Source organism: Condylura cristata, unplaced genomic scaffold, assembly GCF_000260355.1.
Source record: "Condylura cristata isolate star-nosed mole 26May11 unplaced genomic scaffold, ConCri1.0 scaffold00033, whole genome shotgun sequence".
Lineage (NCBI taxonomy): Eukaryota > Metazoa > Chordata > Mammalia > Eulipotyphla > Talpidae > Condylura > Condylura cristata.
In genome coordinates, this window is record NW_004567134.1 from 15,607,287 (window position 1) to 15,629,157 (window position 21,871).

General features: G+C 49.6%; 1 protein-coding gene across 4 annotated transcripts in view; it reads right to left on the minus strand.

The window, feature by feature from the left end:
* ATG7 (autophagy related 7) overlaps positions 1 to 21,871 on the minus strand; it is a 164,069-nt gene extending 142,198 nt beyond the window's left edge. Inside the window, exons 1-4 of one of the 4 annotated variants that reach the window (XM_012732129.1) lie at positions 21,851 to 21,871; positions 6,110 to 6,279; positions 5,576 to 5,630; positions 343 to 460 (exon numbers count right to left, since the gene is read on the minus strand). In XM_012732129.1, coding sequence (XP_012587583.1) covers positions 343 to 460; positions 5,576 to 5,630; positions 6,110 to 6,269 — 333 coding nt within the window. In that variant the 5' untranslated portion in view covers positions 6,270 to 6,279; positions 21,851 to 21,871. Of the gene's footprint in view, positions 1 to 342; positions 461 to 5,575; positions 5,631 to 6,109; positions 6,280 to 10,368; positions 10,498 to 21,125; positions 21,172 to 21,850 lie in introns of those variants that run through there. The other 3 variants (XM_012732128.1, XM_012732127.1, XM_012732126.1) reach the window with 3 other exon arrangements.

Consider the following 21,871-nt stretch of genomic DNA (forward strand, 5'->3'; position numbering starts at 1 on the left):
ATAGAAGCCAATTGTACCCTGACACAGGAACAGAGCTCTTCGAGGTCATCTGCTCCTACAAGCTGACCGGCAGGGAGCAGTGAGCCTTCAGAATGCTGCGGCACCATGAACGCCCGGCCTGTGCCAGGAGCCTTCTCCTGGCCTTCCCACACACAGAAGACAGCAGTAAGGATTCTCTCGGGCGAGGGGGAGGGGGTGTTGAGGGTAAGATAATAGACCAAAGCCCACATGGAGCTCAAGAAGGCCCAATACATTAGTTTCGCCAGACCCAGGGCCCCAATCAGGAGCACGGCCCAGCCAGGACCACAGGCGAAGCCTGCCCGTGACACTTCCCCGGCTGACCTCATTTGCGGCTTGTTCCAAAAGGAGCTTCTTATCTGCAGCCTTGAATGCCTCGAGTGTGTTGGTGTTATACAGTGTGCCGACGGCCGGGCAGCAGTGGGCTGGCGTGGGAGCACCCCTGGGTATGAGAGGAACAAGATGAAGTGGGCACAGCTGGGGCCCAGAGAGCCAGGGAGCCAGAGGGAAGCCGGTGCAGAGTGGGCAGGGGGCTGAGCTCCACGGGCCAAGGCCAGGTCAGCAGTGTCATTTCCTTGAAAAAGATCAACGTTATCTGGCGCCGTGCCCAGGGGATCTGCCATGGCTCGGCGTCAGCTCTCAGCATCCCGTCCTCCCACTGTCCCCGCCAGATAGAATTCATTGCAGTTTTTACTTTCCCATCTCACCTGAGCGGGAGACAGTACTGATGAGCTTCTATTATGCCAGGAACTGAAGGTCTGAATTCTGCTAACAGCTCCTCCCCCACTCCAGGCTTACATCACTCAGCCTGAGGTCCCGTGAGATGGGCATAGCTAGTGTCCAGGGCCCTACCTGGCTCCCCAGCGTTACGCCTACCAGGCCGCCTCTTCCAGGAGGCCATCTCACATCTTCTTGAAGACTTTGCATGTAAAAGTGGGCAGATTCTAGAGTGTCCAGCATCACAGACACCTAACTGGAGGGCAAAGAACAAGTCTCCCTCTGACTATCCCCGAGCTGGCTCCATCACAACAGGGCTGAGCACGGAGCCACCTCGTGGAAGCCCTGGGGTTCTGAGTCACACAGTCAGGGCTTCCCAGACCCATTCACCAACGGCCCCCTGGGGGTTCTGAGTCACACAGTCAGGGCTTCCCAGACCCATTCACCAAGGGCCGTGCCCTCAGGATCTGATCTCTTCCCACTTCTAGCCCACACACAGGAATTGGGGGAGAACCAGGCCATTTTATCATGGCACCCAATATCCTACTAACGAGGGCCTCAGAAAATCACAGATCTTTCAAACTGGAAGGGGCCTTGGAAGCCACGAGCACATTTTAGAGATGAGGAAACTGAACTGAGCAACTCAAAGGACCCATCTCAGGAGCAACTCAATCAGCTGTAGACACCAGCCACTTCACACTTCAATCCTGGGCTGTTTTCACAACTGCAGGGGCCAGGTCTTCTCCCTGCCCACCTCCAGGAGCCTCTCACACAGCTGCATGCTGGGCTTGCAACAGCTAAAGAGAAGACAATAGCCACTCAGATCACACGATTTGTGTGAAAGTCACAGCTGCAGGATCACAGATGTTCTTAACTCCACAAAAACTTTCCGACTGATCAAGTTTAAGGTACTTGGGTTTTGTAACAGGACCAAACCTAACTTTGTGATGGCTTTTATCTAGAATTAGCTGTTCTAAAGAATAAAATTAAAATTAAAAACAAAAAGCCCTTCAAACTGATGTCAGAATAAAAACAGGAGTGAGCCTTGCTCGAGAGGCATGCTGGGGCTCCCAGAACACTTTAACGCTACGCTGCTGATTTATCACTGTGCCCCGGCGGCTTTGGATAGCTGAATGCTTGTGCGTAGCCTGTACACTCCTCATTATCGTGTAATTGCTCCAACAGAAAGCTGGTCTTTGCCAAAATAGGCGAGCGCTTACTAGGCTTTAATTAGTTTTGACAAGTCATCACAAGGAATTTATTGTGGAACAAGAAAGCTCTGTAGGGAAGGAGAAACAGCAATACCCAGCCTTTAAAGCAGAGATTACCACCCTCTGGATTTCTGTTCCACAATTAACTTTCGCAATTTGATCAAGAGAAAGTAATCAAATATACTGACTTTTGAGGTACTGAGTTTGAAAGAACCCTAATCTTTGTTTACTGTCACTTTTGAAAGTCAGGAGGTCCTCAAAAGATCACTTTGCCTTGGGTGGTGCTCTGATCTTGACACTGCTGAGGTACGAGCGCACTCAAGCTAACTTCACCTAAGCCATTAATTCTTCAATTCTGAGTATCTTTTTTGTTTTTAAATTTTGAAGAATGAGTGACATAAGGGCTGTGTTGGTTTCAGACATGCAACATGCTGACTTGGTATTTGTATACACTGTGAAATCATCACAAAAATTCCAGTTACCACCCATCACCACACCACGTCAACTTTTACACCCTCTTGATCCCCTTCATCCATTTCCTCACCACCCACACTATCTATGAACTTTGTTTTGTTTGGTTTTTCAGATTTCAGGTACAAGTGAGATCAAACAGTATTTATCTTTTTTCTCTTATTCGACCTACCATTATTTCCTCAGTGTCCACTTACACTATTGTAAATGGCAAGATTCTATCACTTTTATGGCTAAGTAGCATTCCATTTTATATAATACAGACACACACACACACACACACATCTTGTTTATCCATTCATCAACATTTGTATACTTTGGATTGTTTCTATATCTTGGCAATTGTGAATAATGCATATATTTTTCAAATAAGTGTTTTCATTCTGTTCAATAAATCCCAGAAGTGGAACTGCTGGATCACGTGATAGTTTGTTGTTGTTGCTATTCTGAGGAACCTCTGTGCTGCTTCCTGCAGTGGCTACGCCAATTCACGTTCCCACCAACAGTGCATAAAGATTCCTTTTCTCCGCATCTGCAGCAATACTAATCTTGTCTTTCTGATCTGTTGCTCTGAACGGTGTGAGGTTAACAGCTCACTGTGGGTTTGATTTGTGTGTCTCTGATGATTACTGATGTTGAGCATCTTCTCATGGGTCTGCTGCCCATCTGTATATCTGTGGGGAAATATCTATGCAGGTACATCTCTGACCATGTTTTAATTGAATTGTCTGTATTTTTCTTACTGAACTGTGGAAGCTCTTTATATATTCTGGATACTATCCCTTAGATACATGATCGGTGCCTGTCTTCTCCCACTCAGTTGCTCTCCTCCTTGTTGCTGGTTTCCCTCGCAGCAGCTTATCGTGTGATGTGGCCCCACGTGTTTATCATCGCTTCAGTTGTCCTCGCCTCTGGTGTCAGGTCCCAGAAAGTATTACTCAGACCAGTGTCAAGGAGGCTACTGCCTATGTTTTCTTTTAGGACTTTTACAATTTCAGGTCTTTCATTCAAGTCTTTCATCCATTTTGTATTAATTTTTGTATGTCGTATGAGATTTGGTGCATTCTTTTCATTCATTGTGGTTGCGTTCTTTTGCATATGGCTGCTCAATCTTCCCAAAACCATTTATTAAAGCAACCATCCCTTTTCCTTTCTGTACCCCTGCCTTCTTCGTCATTGATTCATTGGTGTGTTTATTTCTGGGTTCTCAATTCTGTTCCATTGGTCTGTGTAGCTGTCTTTATGCCATCACCACTCTCTTTTGATTACTAAAACTTTAGAATATAGCTTGAAATCTGCACTGTGAAATCTGCACTCTCCAACCTGCTTTGGCTGTTCAATGTCTTTTCTGGTTCCATACAAATATTAGGATTATTCATCCTGTGAAAGAAAAGATGCCATTGGACTTTTGATAGGGATTGCTTTGAATCTGTAAATTGCTTTGGGTGACATGGACATTTTAATAATGTTAATTCTTCTACTCACATGAGTAGAGGAGACTCTCTTTTCATTTCTTTGCATCTTCAGTTTCTTTCAACAATGTCTTCTAGTTTTCTGCACATAGGTCTTTTACTTCCTCCATTAAATTTACTCCTAAGTATTTCATTCTTGATATAATTAAAATGGGATGTTTTTCTCAATTTCTCTTTCTTATAGTTCGCTGCTAGTTTACAGGTACTCAACAGATTTAGGTATGTTGGTTTTATACTCTGCAAATTTACTGTCTTTGTTTATTATTTCTAAGGGATTTTTGGTGGAGTCTTTAGGGTTTTCTGCCTTAAAAAATCATGTCATCTGCAAAAAGTAACAGTTTTACCTCTTTTATTCCAATTTGGGCTTCTATTATTTCATTTTCTTATGTAATTGCTCACTCTCAATTAGTTTAGAGCCTCTCAGTGGGATTTCTTTTTATCCTTTTGCAGGATAACAGTATAGAATTCGACTTGAAAACTGAATCAAGGACCATAAATAGTCTGTAACCAACCTAAGGACCCTTACATTGAAATCTGACTTTTCTGCTTCTGAATTAGTGACCATCTCTCTTTCCTGAAAGATCTTCCTACTTTGGTTTCTGTAATGCTTTTCTGGCCCTTCATCCCCTGTGATGACTCCTGTCTCCACGGCTAGTTCTGCACATCCTCCACTAGTTCCATGTGTTCCCGTCTCTGTCACTAGTACAATGTGCTTTCCAGTGCAGATCAGTATCTTCTTACCCTCCCCTCAATCCTCTGCCTGAGCTCTCCCTGACCTAGAGGACTCCCAACACCAGTCTGATCCACCCTCCTCGACTCCCATGCCTCCTGCCACCTCTGTTGGGCATTGTCATCTCAAACCCAACATTCTCTAAAACAAAGTCACCTCCTCTTAAAACTGTATCCCTCTCCCCTGTCTTCTCTTTCATTCAGAGATAACAAACTGGTCCTCACTACTCAGACTGAAACCTCAGAAATACTCTTCTTTCACTCTAGCTTCCACGTTTAGCCACATGTGACCCCAGGCAAGCTATTTTACCTTTTGTCTCACAGGTTCCTGTCAAAGAGAGAAATCATACCTGGGAGATCTGAAAGGATTATGTACGTGACGACACCTACTTAAGTCAATAACTTGTCCCTTCTCTCCAACGACTGCTCACTACTCTAGCCAGATTATGTCATATGCCTACTCCTGCATATGGAAATGGCATGTGATTGTCACATAGATGGGAGGAATTTTAAAAAGACAGTTCATAGCCACTCAGAGAGCTTTTGCCTGTGTTTTGTGCCAAGGTTATTACAGAAATTTTCTGAGGTCATATGTCATACCGCCTCGTATGGCGGCGTGAACACAAAGTAGCCTCATGGATGTACACTGATACCTGTGGATGAGCATCTGAAGAAGTCAAGAGGATCACAAAACATTAACAATGATCCCAATCAGGAGAGATGTTCGCTAAGGCTCAGTCAATTTAGCTGGCACTTGGCACCTGACAAGTATCAGCTGAAAAAATGAGAGTGCTGGCCCAAGTGTCTAGCACACGTCTCTGCGCCACAGGAGGCACAAGAGAATTCTGAGGCGCTGCCCTGCTCACCACTCCTCCTGTGGCCTACCTATGACAGAGGTTGAGAATGCGCATCCCTGCAAAGGGCAAACACGTCAGATTTCGAGCAAAAAATACTCACATGTCAAAAGCACTGTACTCCAATGTTAAGCGAGCTGGCAGCCCAGCAGAGTCCCCTGGACAGAAGCATGACAACACTTTCAATTAAAAGTCAGTAACAGCAGCAGTCATAATAGCAACGTTATGAGTAACTGTGTTCTTTTTAGTGAGCTCAAAGTGTCCCCCCCAACTCCTGGTTACCCAACTAAATAGGGGATTTGCAGAAAATGATGGAGCTTCTGTAATTCGAAGCATTTGGCAAGAATGTAAAAAGTATTCACTGGAAAAATGTATTTCCAAGCCCCTCTCCCAGCAATACTAAGTAATCAGTGTTCATTCTTCGGATTAATAGTGTGGGTTTCATGATTCCCTTTCCTTTCCCTGCGACAGGAGAAAGGAAGTACTGATGAAACTGGGTCAGGAAGTAAAATAGCAACTAGTGAAGAGCGATCATTATAAAAGACAAGGGTGTCTCTTTCCAAAGGAAAGCTGTCCTACAGTGGAGAGCAGGGAAGAGGACAGAAGATGACAGAAGATGGAGTTTACTATTGCCTACCATTGTAGTAATAACCCTTAATGTCCTTGGGAGCTTCATCCAGCCGATACTCGTTCAGCTTCTTCTGGGTCAACTCATGCCAGAAGCCCACATCCAAGGCACTGTTGAAGGGGGCGAACTGCAGCTTGGAGAGCCCAGGAGCCCCCGCCGCGGCCGCCATGATTTGTGGCCTAGTGAAACACAAAGCAGAACATAGCAGCAGAGCCCAGGCATGGTGAGAAAGGTCACTCTCCACACTGCTTCATCAAAACACACACACACACACACACAAATCGAATGAGGGGAGGCTGACTAGCGCTCTGAAAAACAGCTCTGAAATTATCTTGCGGAACCTGCGGGAGCTGTCACATTTCACCTCCGATGACCAGCTGATGCTTCTCAGTGACCTTTTGGGGCTTCCCGTTCCTGCATCTCCCTCTCCTGATACAGCCAATCTGACAGAGGCACTAGTGTCTTTTTGTCTTTTTCTGACAAATGCATAGACTCAGACGTTATTGCCATCCTGTGTGGTCTAAGAGAACTTTTCAAGTATGAACCCCAGGCCAGCCGGCTAGAGGTGCAAGACTGCCAGCAGCAGGGCGCTGGAGGGCAGCTGAGCTCAACCTCTCCTGGGGACCAGGAGGGCGGAGCTGCCTACCTAGCAACAGTCTCCAACTTCTCTTCGAAATCTCACTTTTTTAATCTTTTAAATGCATGCAATTTTGCATTTTGTCATATGTATCCTAATATTTCCTCTCCCCCTCTAGCCATCAAATAAATCTGACCCTCCCGGCAATCAGCGAGTGTACACGGTAGCGTCCCACATGCTCTGCGCGTGCACAGGGTGGCGGCCCTGGCAGGCGAGAGCACCATGGGAGGAGCCTGGCAGTTTCAAAAAGCAGAAGCTCATGAGGTCCCTTCATGTCCTCCCCTGCCCAACAGCCCGACGAGCAGACAGACTGACATTCCTATAGTGGCATATGTGAAAAGCCGCATGGATGGGATACATTTTTAAAAAGCAATTCACATCCACTCAGAGAGGTTTTGCCTGAGTTTTGTGCCAACAGCTTTCAGTTTTCCAAACTTGTTAAAATTAGAGATAAGAAGCCTTGGGCTGATGGTGACTAAATGGGGAAATGCAAAGCTAGTATTACATAAAAGTGCTAAAACACAAGGAGGTGGCGAGTGTGGGACTTATTGGGGAGAAGGCCCAAAGGAGTGGGGTGCAGAGTTAGGTGGGGCACATGCCAGCTCTCCCGGCAAAGGCTTCCACGGAGCAAAAGCAGCACGCACACAGCTTGACAGGTGACATGCTGAACACGTATGGAGAGAGAGCCTTGAAGAGGGGCTGGAGGCCTCGGGATCTTCAGTGGTAATTTTGGACAGGGGACGTGGTAGAACTCTGCAGTGGCAAATGGCTTGGGAGGAGGCAGCTAGGGAAAACATTTTAAGAGGCTGAGGATTTATGAATGAAGACCTAGTATGGAGCAGAGGAACACACGTGAGACAAGACCCTCAGAGGGGTCATTTTAAGAGAAAACGTGCCTGAATTTGGCACCCTGGTGTCCTCGAGGGGAAAAGGCGCTGCGGTGTCTGGCTAGAGAGAAGAAAAGGCACTGGCAGGGGTGATAGCAATGACAGATGTCTGCGGCCGTGGCCCAGGGTTAAGCGAAGCTGGTTCTAGGCTGCCGAGAAGGGGACTCGGAAAGGTAAGCTCCGAGTCACGAGGACGGTGGGCTCCAGGTCACAGCCTCGGCACGCGAGACTGACAGTGTGGGAGGAAAGAGAAGCCCGAGCCCAACCAAGTTCTGGAGAATGTTCCCCACTGGTGGCAAAGAAGAAACAGAAGCAGGGAAACCACAAACGAAGCAGGAGCTGGCATGCCGGGAGGTACAGCTATCCACCCGCCCAGCGCAAGAAGCAAGACTTCAGAGAGGGATGGTGAACCGGGCAAGGAGCGTCAGGCGCCAAAAAGAAAAGAAAAAACATAGTCAACCGCATTGGGTTTTAATGTTTAAAAGGCTCCCAGGTGGTTTTCTAAAGCGTAATCTGAAGGCAGGTTTTAAGAGAACATGCAGGGTTGGCAAAGGGGGGCTGTGTCCACAGCACTTCTGGGGGGCACATCCGTTTGCCTTTGCTGGATTCCTAATGGGTGCTTGTTCACAGCAGCCATGTTTTAAATATGCTTATGTTTTCCAACAACCACACCTAAAAAGATGTGTTGACAACAGAAATCCAACTATGAATTACTGAAATGTTTACAGTGGGGACTTAAACTAAAAAAAAACCAAACAATACAAGCAGTAGAAGCTCTCACAGTGATGTATCTGGCCACGTAATCAATAAGCTAGCTGGCCACAAAGGCTGGTCATCCGTGTCCCGGACCCGGCCTGCTTTTTACAGGCCTGCGGCCCGGGCAATGCCCCCACCCCCCTGCAAGGTTCTCGAGGGCTCCGCCTGGAGCGTTTACCATGGAGTGAGGCTGCGGAAGGGGGCAGAGACCGCAGCGGGGCGCGGCCCGGAGTCTCCCAGAGGTGAGTGTCCTGGTGGCGGATTCAAGTCTGTTGCTATCGTGAGGCCTTCGGGCCACTGACACTGACTTTTGGAGGCTCCTCTAAATCACAGGAAACAAGTCTAAATGTGCCCTCCCCACACATTAAGTCATTTCTGTTTTCCAGTTATTTGAATGGATTTTTATAATTTGGCAGTTTCAGAATCCCTGCCTGTTTCCAGCTCACTCGTGTTTTCATACTCCCCAGAGAGCCGGAGAGGCGGCAGCTCGGCAGCTAGCGGATCCCAGCACGGTGACGTCAGTTTCAGGGGGGCAAAGCAGACCCTGGTGCAAGTGGCCTGGGGCACACCCTGAGAAAGTGTGGGCTGCAGAACAAGCTACAGTCCCCTGCTTGGTTTCCTGGGCCTCCACTGCTCCCTTTTCCTCTGCACCCCACAATGTGGCCCACAGCTGCTGGTTTTTGAAAGCTGAAATGCTCAGTCCCACTGCTTAGTCTCTAAGATTCCCCCCACGGCAATTTCCCTGCATCAATTTCCAGCTAGAACCAATGAACCCAGGGCTGTTCTAGCACGGACTTCCAAACACAGATTCAAGTGCCGTTTAGCAGCACCACTTGGATTTCTCAGGGACTTCTCAAGCCCAACGCAGCCCAAACTCCCTGTACAATCACTCCCCAGGTTCTTCCCCCTTCCCTGTCTGTCCTGGTTTACTCGTCATCGCCACCATGGAGCCAAGGGGTCACCTTCCGACTCTCGCACATCCAATAGCCCACTCATGGCTAGAAGCTCGACATTAAATGGTCGCAAGAATGAGAAGGTTGCAGTTGCTGAGCATCGACGGGACCAGGCTCTGCACCTGAACTTCGCCCTCCCCAGAGCATTAAGAAGTGATAGTTCTCGGAAAGGAGCTGAGGTTTGGAGAGGGCGATGAACTTAAGAGTTCGGGAGGGATGACAGTGCTTCTGGCCCAGCACCGCCTTCCTGCTGTCCATCCCACGGTCATGTCTCAGCTCAAGCAGTACAGGCTCCTGCCCATTGTCTCCAGCCCTCCCCCTCCTAAGATGTCACCCCACCACTAGCACTGATCCTGGGCTCCCTTCTTTAAACAAAAGCGTCAGCCTTCCTCCACAAGAGAGTAAGTTGTCACCACCCCAGCTTGCTACGTTCCCGACCTTCTGGCCCCTAGGAACCCTCCCTCCTCTCCAGGAAAATCCCTCCCATCTCGGAAGATCCTTTATGAAGCTCTCATTACAGCAAGCCGCGGGAGAGCACTCCTTTCCCCATGAGGACAGATGGAAGTCAGAGCATTCACCACCATGCACAGGGCTGCACTTTCCATCAGAGCTTTCTGAACCCTTTAAAACAACAGCAGCAGTGACAGCAACTGTTCTTGCTCAATGCTTTGTCTGTGACAAGCACTATACCAAGCATTTTATATACAACACGGGTCTCCCCTTATCCACAGAGCTACATCCCAAGGCCCCCAGTAATGCCTGAAACCATGGGCAGTACCAACTCTGCACATACAGTGCTTTTCCCATACCTCCATACCTATGCTAAAGTTTAACCTATCAATTAGGCACAGTAAAAGATTGGCAATAACTAATAAGAACAATTATAACAATCTACTGTAACTGTTACCTGTGGCCACTCTCAAAATACCTCATTGTATGTAATATTTTCAGATCACAGTCAGTGGGGTAACTGAAACTCAGGGAAATGAAGCCAGAGATAAAAGGGGACTTCTCTATACTTACAACAATGCCTACCTTACAGTCACAGCTAGGATGAAGAAGAGCTGAGATTACAGCCGAGGCCTGTCAGCTCTGTTCTCCACGCACAGTGCCTCTCAGAAGGAAACCCTCTAAGAACCTCAATACTGCACATCAGCCTCACATCTGCAAAAAATAACCAGTCAGCCTGAAAATCATTTACATACTAGCCTCCTTTCCAACAAAGTCAAAGTAAAAGGCCACGGCCAGAGCAACCACCCAGAGCAGCAGGAAGTCAGCACAGTGGCTGACCATGGTCAGATGAGTCTCATCTGAGATCCTGTGTGATGGGTCAGCAGGCCCCCATAAGCTTCAGTCACCACCACATGCCCTTGACGGTCCACAGTAATTCAGCATCACTGTCATGACCTGCTAAGGCCGTTAACATGGAATTTTACCAACACCAGAGACAAGAAAAAGAAAGCTCAATTCCCTATGGCCCTTCAGCAGCTGGGAAAAGTGGATCAAGACCAGCATTAACAAGACAGCAGGCAGGCATGCTAAGGAGGTGATTTGTATGAAGGGCAGGCACATCTTTCAAACATGTTGACTTAGTTCGTCTTTGAGAAATTTCAAACAGAAGCCAGAAGCCTATTTCATAAGAGGACGTGGCTGGTGATCAACTGCTGACTGGCTGACAGACTGAGACAACGGAGGTGTTAGAATACAGCAGCAGTGGTGGTCAGGAGGTCGCTGGGAACACTTCAATTGCCACTCAGGTAAAATGGATCACTCACTCTGTGTCGTGTCACCAATCTTCCTTAAGCCAAAGGGAGGTTTAAGGGAGAAGGGAGGTTCAGGAGGAATCTCTGGGGTTAGTGGGAAGTGTCAGCCAGGTTACTGATGTGCTACTAACCTACATCTAAATATTGCTGGCTTCTGGAAGAGTAAGGCCTGGTCAATGCAGGTGAGACTTTTGATCACTGCTTGGGTTAGAAAGCTAAAAGATGACTTCTATACATCAATATAAGCATGACTGAGTTTTGTTTCAAACTATTTCTATCATATTCAACATGTAAAAGGCAGGAGTACACTAGATGGGACTGTGTCACTTCTAAGGGAAGATGGAATGGGTTTGCTGCGATGAGTAAGAATCCTGACAGTAACCAAACATGCAGGCAAGATGGATTGAAATAGCAGGTGGGTGGCTAAGCAACGGGAAACTTCTGGAGCTGTCTGCCACCCAAATGTGGTGCAAACTTCAGACTCATGAAAACCAAGTCATGCTCAGCCACTCAATTAGGAGCTCAGAAAATACTGCTGGCTGAGTACTTTTCAAAAGTTTCTGTGGGAATGGCCCTTCACTTTGTGTGAGTGCTGTTTTTGAAAGTCACATCTCCACAGGAAATGTGTGACAGCAATCGCTTCCTAAGAAAGCCACAACAGAGAGAGAAGACGGGTGCGAAGAGACTAATTTTCACTGGCTAACCTTTATGCCTTTTGAATTTTGTGAACAGAGTCACAATACAGAGATAAGTCCAGTAATTAAAGAAAAAGCCTGAACCCGATGGCAAGAGGATGGAGACTCAGAGACACAGGACCACCAGCTTTAGCTCCAGCTCCAAGAAAAACATCTGAAGCACCTGGTGCTGTCCTGTCATCTCTCTGCAGCCTCAGTCAGCGCCCGGAATATATTAGCTCAGCAAATGTTGACATGAACTAATAGCTCTCTTCCTTCAAAAAATGGGCCAATGGATGGGTGTGATGGTCAAGGTAAATTTCAACAAAGCTTAAAATGTATTAATACCTGAATAGTCCAAACAACATAGATGGACCAAAGAGATAATGAATTTTCCATCAGTGGAAGGGTTCAAGCATATTTCAAATGATTATTTGCCAAGTAGTACTGCACAAAAGATTACTGTATCCGTCAGACAAGACAGGGGTTGGCAAGCTTTTTTCTGAAAAGGGCCAGACAGCAAATATTTTAGGCACTCCAGGCCAAAACAATTTCTGTCATATTTTTTGCAACTCTTGGAAAATGTGAAAGACATTTTAGCTCACGGGCTGTATGATGAAAGGAGCTGTGAGGACATAACCCACAGGGCTGGATGGGCTTCCACCGTTATTTCTTGATTCTTTGGAGATGCCACTGTGAAGGTGGATTTGATTTTCAGACAGACTGACATTCTGGGGCAGGAGCTGCTTAGAGGGCAGTGGAGGGCTGCTCAGGGGAAAGCAGAGGCCAACACAGGGTTCCAAGCCCACACTGGCTGGAGCAGCACCTTGTAATTCTTCAAAGCACTTTTATGAGCAGGTAAGCAAGGTCCACGCAGACAGATCCCACACACGGCATCATCAGGCCAGGACAGAACTCATTTAGTATTTATTGGGGTGCCGGTGCCGAACTTGTGGGAAGCTCCCTACACCCTCGACAGGCATGTGGTCAGACTGCTGGTGGCTCCCTTCACACTCCTCCTGACAAGCTCCCTAACATGGCCTCCCCAGCCTCTGGGCCAGCGGAAACTGAGCTGCCTGGTGCTCAGAACCCCCCCAACCATCTGAAACATGACTCCTCCCTTTTCAAAATCATTTCAGAGGTAACCTCCCCTGGAAACCTTCTCAGAGAGGCCTCTTGCCCTTCACTCCTGCATCTATGTATTTGCTGTCCCCTAAGACCCTAGTGCTAAAAAAAATCCAGTAACAGGTTGGAGACCGACCTTGTGTTCTTAACGGTGTCCTGCCCAGTCCCCAAAGCCCTCTTCTTCCTCCTCCTCGGCTTCAGGGGCTTCTGTGTCCTGGCTCCTCCATTTAATGCTATGTTGGACTCTGCTTCTCTGCCTACAGCTATCTGACTGTAATTCCACCAACTCAGCCCCTGGCTCATATTCCTCTTGACATACTCTAGCTCCTTGGAGAGTGGCTCTCAAATGTTACTGAGAAGAATTCTAGAAGCCTTTTATGGGTATCTTCCCCAAGGGGAAAAAAAGTAAGAAATAGCTCAGGCTTCTGTTAGGATAAACTCCACATCGCTTATTACCAAGGGCTTTGGAGATGGGACAGGAAATCATCAAGACCGCACAGTTGGGCCTATTAATGGCTTTTCTGCACAGAGGTCTTAGAGGACAGAAAATACACAAATCAATTTACACAAAACTTTACTCAACCAAACTCAAAAGGTAGTAAAGAATAAATAAATGGAAAATAAATCTTCCTCCCTAAGAGTACTCTCTGGTTATATAAGTTAAAAGCCTGCTCTTAGGCTCAGCGTCTCTCTCCACAAAAAAAGAATCATCAATTACGACGGACAATGGGCTCCGCAGCGGCAGAGGCCGGCTCATCTTCAGGAAGGCGACTGAGCTCACCGGCAGCAGTGGGGGAGACGCCAAGTGCTCCCCGAGTGCTCCCCGACAGAATGCAGGGCGACAGCACCTGCGTGCTCTGCCAAAGTAAGTAAGCTGGGCCTCACTGGGAGGAAAGAGACACTGAACTCTCCCCACAAAATGCCTCGACTTCTAGTGTCAAGTTGTAAAAGTCAAGGGAGGACTCAAAAACATGCCAGGTTGAAAGAGACTAGAAAGACAGGACTGGGGGTAACCTGTGACCCGGAGGTGGCCGTCTCCCACAAAGGCTGTTACTGACACAAAATCTGCACACTTTCTCTGGGGAGTCTCCATCATATTCCTGTCAGGGTTCTGGAAGCTTGAAGCTGTTCCAAGTGTGAAGCTGATTTTAGCGTCTGTACACACGCAGCCTATGCTAAAGTCACAGCAAACCCATGAAAGTCAGAAGAGCGAGCACTGGGCCGAGGGACCTGGGAGTACCAGGCAGGGGCCAGCGGGAGCCTTCAGGGGAGCTGGGAATTGTGGCGGTACCGTCAGCTGGGCAGGGGTTACAGGCAGGGAACCTGTGTGGATGCATGTAGTGTGAGCACTTCACTGTACATGCTGCACCTGAATACAGAAGGCAAGTTACATCACTCCTAAAAAGAACCCTCCTGCACTCCTTCAGCAGTTAACAGATGACCTACTTAAATCAAGCTTTGGTGGAGAGAGATCCATTGCTCGAAATAAGCTGAAATGAAATAACATTTCCATACACGTTTCTGGCATTTTGTTAGTGAAGATGCTGAAGATGGAAGCATTTGGCTTTGCTGCTCACAAAATTAATTGGAGCAGAAGTGCTTCCTGCCCTGGCGCAGGCCCCCTGTGGGGGAGCAAGGGGCGGGGGCAGCCGGGGTAGGATTTTTGGAGGTGAAAAGTAAAACTGGTAAAAAAATAAACCACCACCACAAAGAGAAATGCAAACAAAGCTGTCTCTAGGGAAACCAGGTCCTGGAAGGAGGGCAGAAAAACAAAGGGGCCCAACCACTTAACAGCCCCTGGCTGATGGGTCCCTGTGGTGCTGGTGTTCCCTCGGGTGGGTGGGGTGCAGAGAACTGCTCAGAACAGAATGAGTGGTTACCAGCCCATTTTCTTGGCTGAGAGCCGGCTCCCCCCCTCCCTGGCTGAGTAGCCTTGGTCAGGTCACTTTCCCCCCTGCGCCCCAGTTCCTTTTTTGTAAAATAAGGATAATTGATTATACCCAACCCAGACAGGAGGCAGCTAAGAGTGCCAGGCTGGTGTGTGGGGCGCACCTGGCCACGGGCAACTGCCAGTGGAGAGCAGGGGCTGTGGGTGGTTTTCTCATCCCTCTGCTCCCACCCCCCTTGGCCAACAGTACCCTCCACAGGGCTGCCATTCCCCAAGCGCACAAGGAAAACCTGCTCTGCTTCCGTGGCGCCCCATTTAGGCGCCCCCTCCCTGAGCACAGAACTGCTGCCAGCAGAGGTTTAATTACAACGAAACAGATGGTCTCCCGCCCCATACAGGTTGGGGGGAGTCCGAGTCCGGAGGGGCTAGAAGCACTCTGTCCAATTTCTTGAGGCCATGCAGGGCCATTTACTTAGCAGAAGGGCCAGAATAACAGCAATTAGGCCCTGAAGTATCTTCTTGGGGCCAAATTGGAGCAGAGAGCAGACTGCGCCCTCATTTTCTCAGCTGCAGGACCACGAGCTCTGGCGGTCATGCCTACATCCCGCTGACAACAGAACATGCTCTTAGCTGCTGGTGGGGAGAAGGAGGTCGAGATGGCCGGGCTGAGGAGAAGCCCCCTTGGCACATGGAGCCGAAGCATGTTTCAGCCACTTCATGAGTTCAGGGATAATCTGCAAGGTGCCAGAGGGGGTTCAAAGTCTTCCCTTGCAAAAGGAGGGAGAGTTCTAAACTTAGATGAAAGATGAAGCCTCACTGGGAGCTGCCAGCTCAGGGCTCCTGTAGGGGAGCCAGCTGGGTGCAGCCTCTGTTCCCTTTAGAAACTGCATATGAGTCAAGATGTCCCTGAGCCAAACGGATGTCTCCACAAGACACCAGCCCACCGAGATGGCGTCTTCTGGTGGCTGTGCTGTCAAGTGACTTCTGTGGCCCCAGCCGATCACAAAAGTAGCTGGGACAATTCACTTAGTGCAATACCTGCACATTTCAGAACCCAGCTCCTTCTGCGCCCAGTTATGCCCTCTGCTCACTGTCACAGAATAAAATGGCTCCGTACATCCCAAGAGTCCCCTGCGTGGTTGGCTGTGCCGTCACAGGGTGCCGCAAACCCTTCCTGCCAGTACACCTGTAGTCCTTTTACATGTACCTGTGCACATCAGTCTTCCCGACTAGAAGAAAAGCTCTCTGAGAAAGGACTGGTTTATTTTCCATTAACCTCTGTTCATCAATGTTTTTCCAGCATGTGACTCAAACGAAAGGGCACGGTGTGCCTGAGACACACAAGCAGTTCTGATGGAGGAAGGAATGCAGGGAAGGCATCACAAGACTGGTCGCACAAAGGGGAGAGCTAGAAGGGGCAAGTGCAGCAACTGACACGGCCATAACATCAAGGTCCTCAGGCACCAAAGCCCAGTGTCCAGGATGTCTGGGATGTCTGGGATGCCCCGGATGCCTCAATGTCTCCAGGCGGTCCCAGCAGATAACAGACTGTTGGGGGCTGTGCCTGAAGCTCAGACCCAAAAGGTAAAAGATAAGGACATGGAGACTAAGCTCATCAGGAAATCTCCAGTCCTCTCAAGTTCAACCCAGGCTCACAGGAGCGAGCCCCTCCCATGGAGGAGCTGCCTATATCAGGGCCCTCTCTGCACTCACTTCCCCTGGGGGAGGCCGCTCTCTCCTCAGGCTTCTGCCTGCAACCATGCAAGCCGCTCCCTCTGCAAGCCTGTCTCTTTGGGGCAGCTCTTCCTGCCCACTTGTACTTATGCAAGTGTCTTTTCCTCTCCTGTCTGTTTCTAATAAACTTACTTTGTAAATATAACGGAGTCTGCCCCGTGAAGACTCTCGCCGTGTGCCGCTGAAAGGGGAGCTCTGGTGAAACCTTTCCCAGAGTGAACCCAAGGACCCCGAACTCAAAAAACAACATCAGTTCCATAGGACTGGATGAAAGGTACACATGGTGGAGTGGGAAACCACGCCAGAGAAGTAGGCAAAAGCCAAATCATGAAAGGCATCCTAAAAAAGCAACGGCTTCATATTTCAGGAAAGATCTGCATTTTAGAGGGAGCTCTCCCCAGTGAGAGGCACCAGAGGCTGCACAGGAACTGAGCCAGGAGGTCTGCAGCAAGGCAGTGAGTGGGGGTGGGAGTGGGCAAGAAAGAGAGTGGGGAGGTCACCAAAGCAGAAGCTGTGGAGCGCTGCTGACCACCCCGGGCTGGGCTGGAGAAGGAGGGATGTGAGAAGAGAAAGTTCCAGGTGTCTCTCAGGTTCTGTTCTGGTTGGCTACGTGAAGGAAGAGGAATGTGCTGATGTTAAGGAGCTGCAGGTTTGGAGGGAAGATGAGTTTAGTTTTGGACGTGCTGACTTTGAGACACAGTACTGGGGAGAAAGCTGGGCTCCAGACACAGGCACATAAATGGGAGTTGAGGCTGTGGGTGAGCAGAGCCGAGCCTTTGAGAAAACGAACATTAGGGACAAAGGAGGTGTTAAAAACAGGCTCAAAATGGAGCCGTATATCCTAAACGCCATGTCACCAACCCGACTTACTAGTTTTAGTCTCCCAGAGATGGAATCTTAAACCCACCACTCAGGAATGCCCTGATTAGCATGAGCGAGGCCGCCTGCCAAACAAAGCCCTGGCCATCCTCCCCCACAGGAAAACTGCTCTGTCCAATCGCTAATTGGAAGGCTGTCCTAAAGGAACTGTGCAGAGTCTTATGGACTCCACCTCCTACTCCAGCTTTCTGGACTCTACCCCCTACTCCAGAGATTGGAAACTACAACTCCCAGCAGTACCAGGGAGAGAACTGTGAGGACCCAAGGGCAGAGCTAACAGGAATGAATTCTGGGACATTTGGGGGATAAATAGGGTGCGATTGCATCTCTCCAGCGAGAGCTGGGGAAGCAGCTCTCCTGACCGCGTGACTGGGTGTGTTCAGTCAGCCTAGCCGTAAGGTGTTCCAGTGACTTTGCATCCCGCTCTCTCCCCCTGGGTAGTTTCCTATTCCTTTCCCCTTTTGTAAATAAACCCATTACTGACCCTTTTCTGTGTCCCTGCAGTGTAGCTGAGTTGTGAGTGCGCAGGTGAGGCCCCACAGACAGGCGGCCCAGTCCACTCTGGGCAACCCTGTAACACCCTCTGCTTCTAAGAGTCCCTCACCTAGCACAGCTTCTGGGAGCTCTGTCTTGCCTGCAAGGTTATTGGCTGATTTGAATTGACTTTTGCTTAAGTAAACTTAAAATCGGTACTATACCCCAACTTACCTTTTGGCAAAGGGAAAGAGCCCACAGGAGAATTGAGGGGGGAGAGCCAGAGATATTGTACTGCAGGAGTTTTCATAAGTGAAAGAACATCAGCAACGTCAGATGCACAGCAGATTCAAAAGATAAGGCGTGTTCAGTTCTGGCAAGTGGTCTAGGTCTGATGACTTTGGGGAGGGCAGTTTTGGAAGCAGATTTCCAAAAAAATACGATGACTTCAGGAAAAAGCAATGTGGCTGGAAAGAGGAGGGGCAATGGCTGAAGTCAGTGGGAGGGCGCTTTGTTTTTTTCAAAATGGGGATAAATGCAGGATATTTAAATGAGAGGACTAACAGGAAACAAACAGAATAAATGGAATCATGTCCTGAGGAAATGAAGGCAAGATGGACACTCAGGCACCCTGCAGAGGAATCGGCCTTCGCCAACCAGTCCTTTCACAGAACTGGGATAAAAGGCAAAGTGCTACGATCAGCTGGTGTTTGGAAATGACAGAAGAGGAAGGCGAAGACTGCAATCCCTGGACAAGGGTTGAGACTGAGTGGCAGGATGAAAAAACAGAAGACAAGGAAGGGGTGACTGGAGGGCGCCCAGGCGCAGGGGAGCTGCACCTGTTTGGAGCCAAGCGGCAGTGGCAGTGCGACAGGGTGGGCCAGGTGACTGATGGCAAGAAAAATACGGCCCTGCTCTGTAAGGTCAGATCCCTAGAGAAGAGAGGACCCTTCCTACACCACAGAGAAGAATGCGTTCGGAGCGCCAAATGAAACAGGAGGGAGGACATCCAAAGGAGGTAGGGGGCGGGCTGAGATGGGTCGTGAACTCGCAGGCTCTGTCTCTACCAGGTGACAAAGCAGCACTTACTTACTCTCCCTTGAATGCGCAATTGGGCTTTACTTACAAGGGAGAAGGGGGAGGACCGGAAATGAGAAGAGGAAGGCATACCTGAGCTTCACCTCCAGGTGAAACTGTCCAGGCCACCTGGAATTCCAAACAAACTCAGCCCTTGGGATGAGCAATCAGGGATCACCAAGGAACTCTACTGCCAGAGAGATTCGTGTCCTCCTCCCTACGCCCACCCCTTTTCTAGATTCCTGCCCACTCCCTCCCACCCTCCACCTCACTGCAGGGTCACCCAGTCAGTCACCAGTCCAGCAAATCCCACATCCTTCCTCTCTCCAGCTGACCCACCCTTCTTCCTCCCCACAGCCAGGCCTCCCTCCTTGGACACCAGTGCCCTGCCTGGTCTCCCTCTGGTGCTGCCTTGTCTAGTTACACCACAGCACTGCCTGGGTAATTTAAAAGATAAGGCCATGCCACACCCGCGCTTAAAACTGGTCAGCATGGGCCCTCCCTGGTGGCGCAACGGGTAAGGACACAGCACTGCAAGCTGGCCACAGCCCCTTCAGTGCAAGTTTGATGCCCCACCCTAGAGGTGACCCACAGGGCACAGCAGACCTCTCCTGTCCCCCCGCTGCTTCCCTCAGCAGTGGACTTCATCCATCAGCCTGTTCCACTCCCCACTCTGTCTCTGGTGAATCCTCTCACCGCTCTGCACCTCTGTCTTGTACCCCAGTTTTGTATGCATAAATAAATCTTAAAAAAAAAAAAAAAGGTCAGCGCCCCACAATTCAAAATAAAGCCCAAACGTCTTAACATGGTTGTTAACAGCTTGTTTCCTGGCTGCCACCACCAAGGGGGTAACATGTCGCACTCACTGCATTCTCACTGTGACCTGGGAGGCAGGCTCATATTTCCTCTTACTGCAGATGAGGAAACTGCAGCCTAGAAAGGAAACGACTTGCCCAAGATCACAGACTCAGCTCAGTGGCAAGGCCAGTGCTGGTTCACAGCTCTTAGATTCCAAAGCTGTGCTGTTGCCCACAGGTCCTTCTCAGTCTGCCTCCTGCTGAACTGTACCTCTTAGCATACAGCTCCACACGAAAGTTCCGGTGAGCTGCTGCAGGCTGTGTGATCTCACATACAGCCCTTTGTGGGTGGTGTTTGCTGTGTCACCCACCAGCCACCCCTCTGCACCTCCTTCTCCTGCTCATCATTCAGACTTGGATAAAGCAACAGCCCCTCACAGTAGCTTCCTCTGATGGCTCAGCCTGATTTACAAGCACACCAGGTCCTCCTCTAGCAAATCCATCAGAGTGCTGCTGTCTGTCTCCCTGACTTGTAAGACAGTGGACAATTCTTTGAGGAGAGGGAGGGGCAGCTTACAAACTTCTGTATTTCCAGCTTGCAAAATAGTCTCAAGCACCCAGCAGAAGCTCAATAAACATTCAGGCTTGTTCTCTATTGAGAAAAGCTAGCTGGGAAGAGAAAAAGGAACTTGTGGTTGAATGAGAGTCCTGTACTCAGCTCTGTGAAGGATTTCAAATCATACCACGAGGGCCAGGGAGGAGTTGGTCAAGAAAATGGAGGAAAAGAGATGCTCAGGGAGCAGGAACAGGTTATGAGGGGGAGCGACCTGTAAGTAGCTTAACAGAACTGAGGCAGAGGTGGGGGCTGGAGGAAGCATTCAGCGGGATGAGCCTCTCAAGTCCAGCCTTTCTTCATTCAGGTGTTAGTACAAACATCACAGCCTCCGAGAAGCCAGCCCTGACCCGCCAGCCTTTAAAATACCCCTCTGCTTCCTTCCCAACCCCAATCACTCTTTATTCCATGACCTTGTTTGTTGTAGTAGTATCTGTCCGTCCGGACCCGAAACACCTCCCGCCTAGTAAAATTACTGTTTATCGCAGATCACCTCAAGTCAAGACTCTTGGTCACTATGGTGATTACTGTGGGTCAATAAATGTGCATAGCACAGAAAAGAAAAAGTAGTAAGACAACAAACTAGCAGCTTCCACAGATGTGTGGGCAATAAAGGGGGGATCCCCAGGGCCCAAAGAGCTGCAGGACTGGGTAGCCCCAGAGTCAGACCTGGGAGAAGAGCGAACGGAATCATCAGAAGCAGTGAACTTTCTGTCATTTGAGAGACGTAACCAGCGAGCTGGGGCGTCAGAGAAGAAATCCACGTACCCGATGCAAAGGGGGCCCGGGACGCAGGGGTCTCAAACCGGCGGCTATGCCTGGTTTCAGCTGCAGTTTGATATTTTAAAAAATTCGTTGGCACTGTGGTATTGCTGTTGTCGGTCGCCAGTGCTTCAGAGCAGGCGGCGGCGTTTGTGTGCGCGCAGGGGCACCCCGAGAAGGCATCTTCCCACGCCTGCCTCCCTGACAGGTGAAGCATTCAAGTTCGCAACCCCTGGACCAAGCCAAGGAATCGAGAACCTTCGCGTATTAAAAGCCCTTAGAACGGACGTCGGTGTTCACTAGTAGCCAGGTTACTCCTAGCTGCACAAACGAGTATTACGACTCGCGCTGCACAGAGGCAGTGAGACAGGCTCAGGCTCAGTGAGACAGGCGATGCCGGGACGCGAACCCGGGCGTCCCAACTCCCGCGCTGCAACACCGTTGCTCCTGGGCACTCCCGGCCAGAGGACGGCAGGGACCCAGCAGGGAAGCAGCACTTTTCTGTCAGAAGACCCCGGGCTGGACCAGTCTGAGGGGACCAGGATGGGCAAGGAGCGCGAGAGCGCGAGTCAGGGGCTCCCCAGGGCGGCAGGCCCTCGCGGGGGCGGGCGGACGAGCAGCCAGCGCCACCGTTGCCCTCGCCCGCGTCGCCGAGCTCGCCCCTCCCCGCCCGGGCGCCAGCACCCACCCCGCCGGACCCCACTTCTCCCTCAGCAGCGCGGCTCACTTACCGCCACTCAACTTCCGGCAAC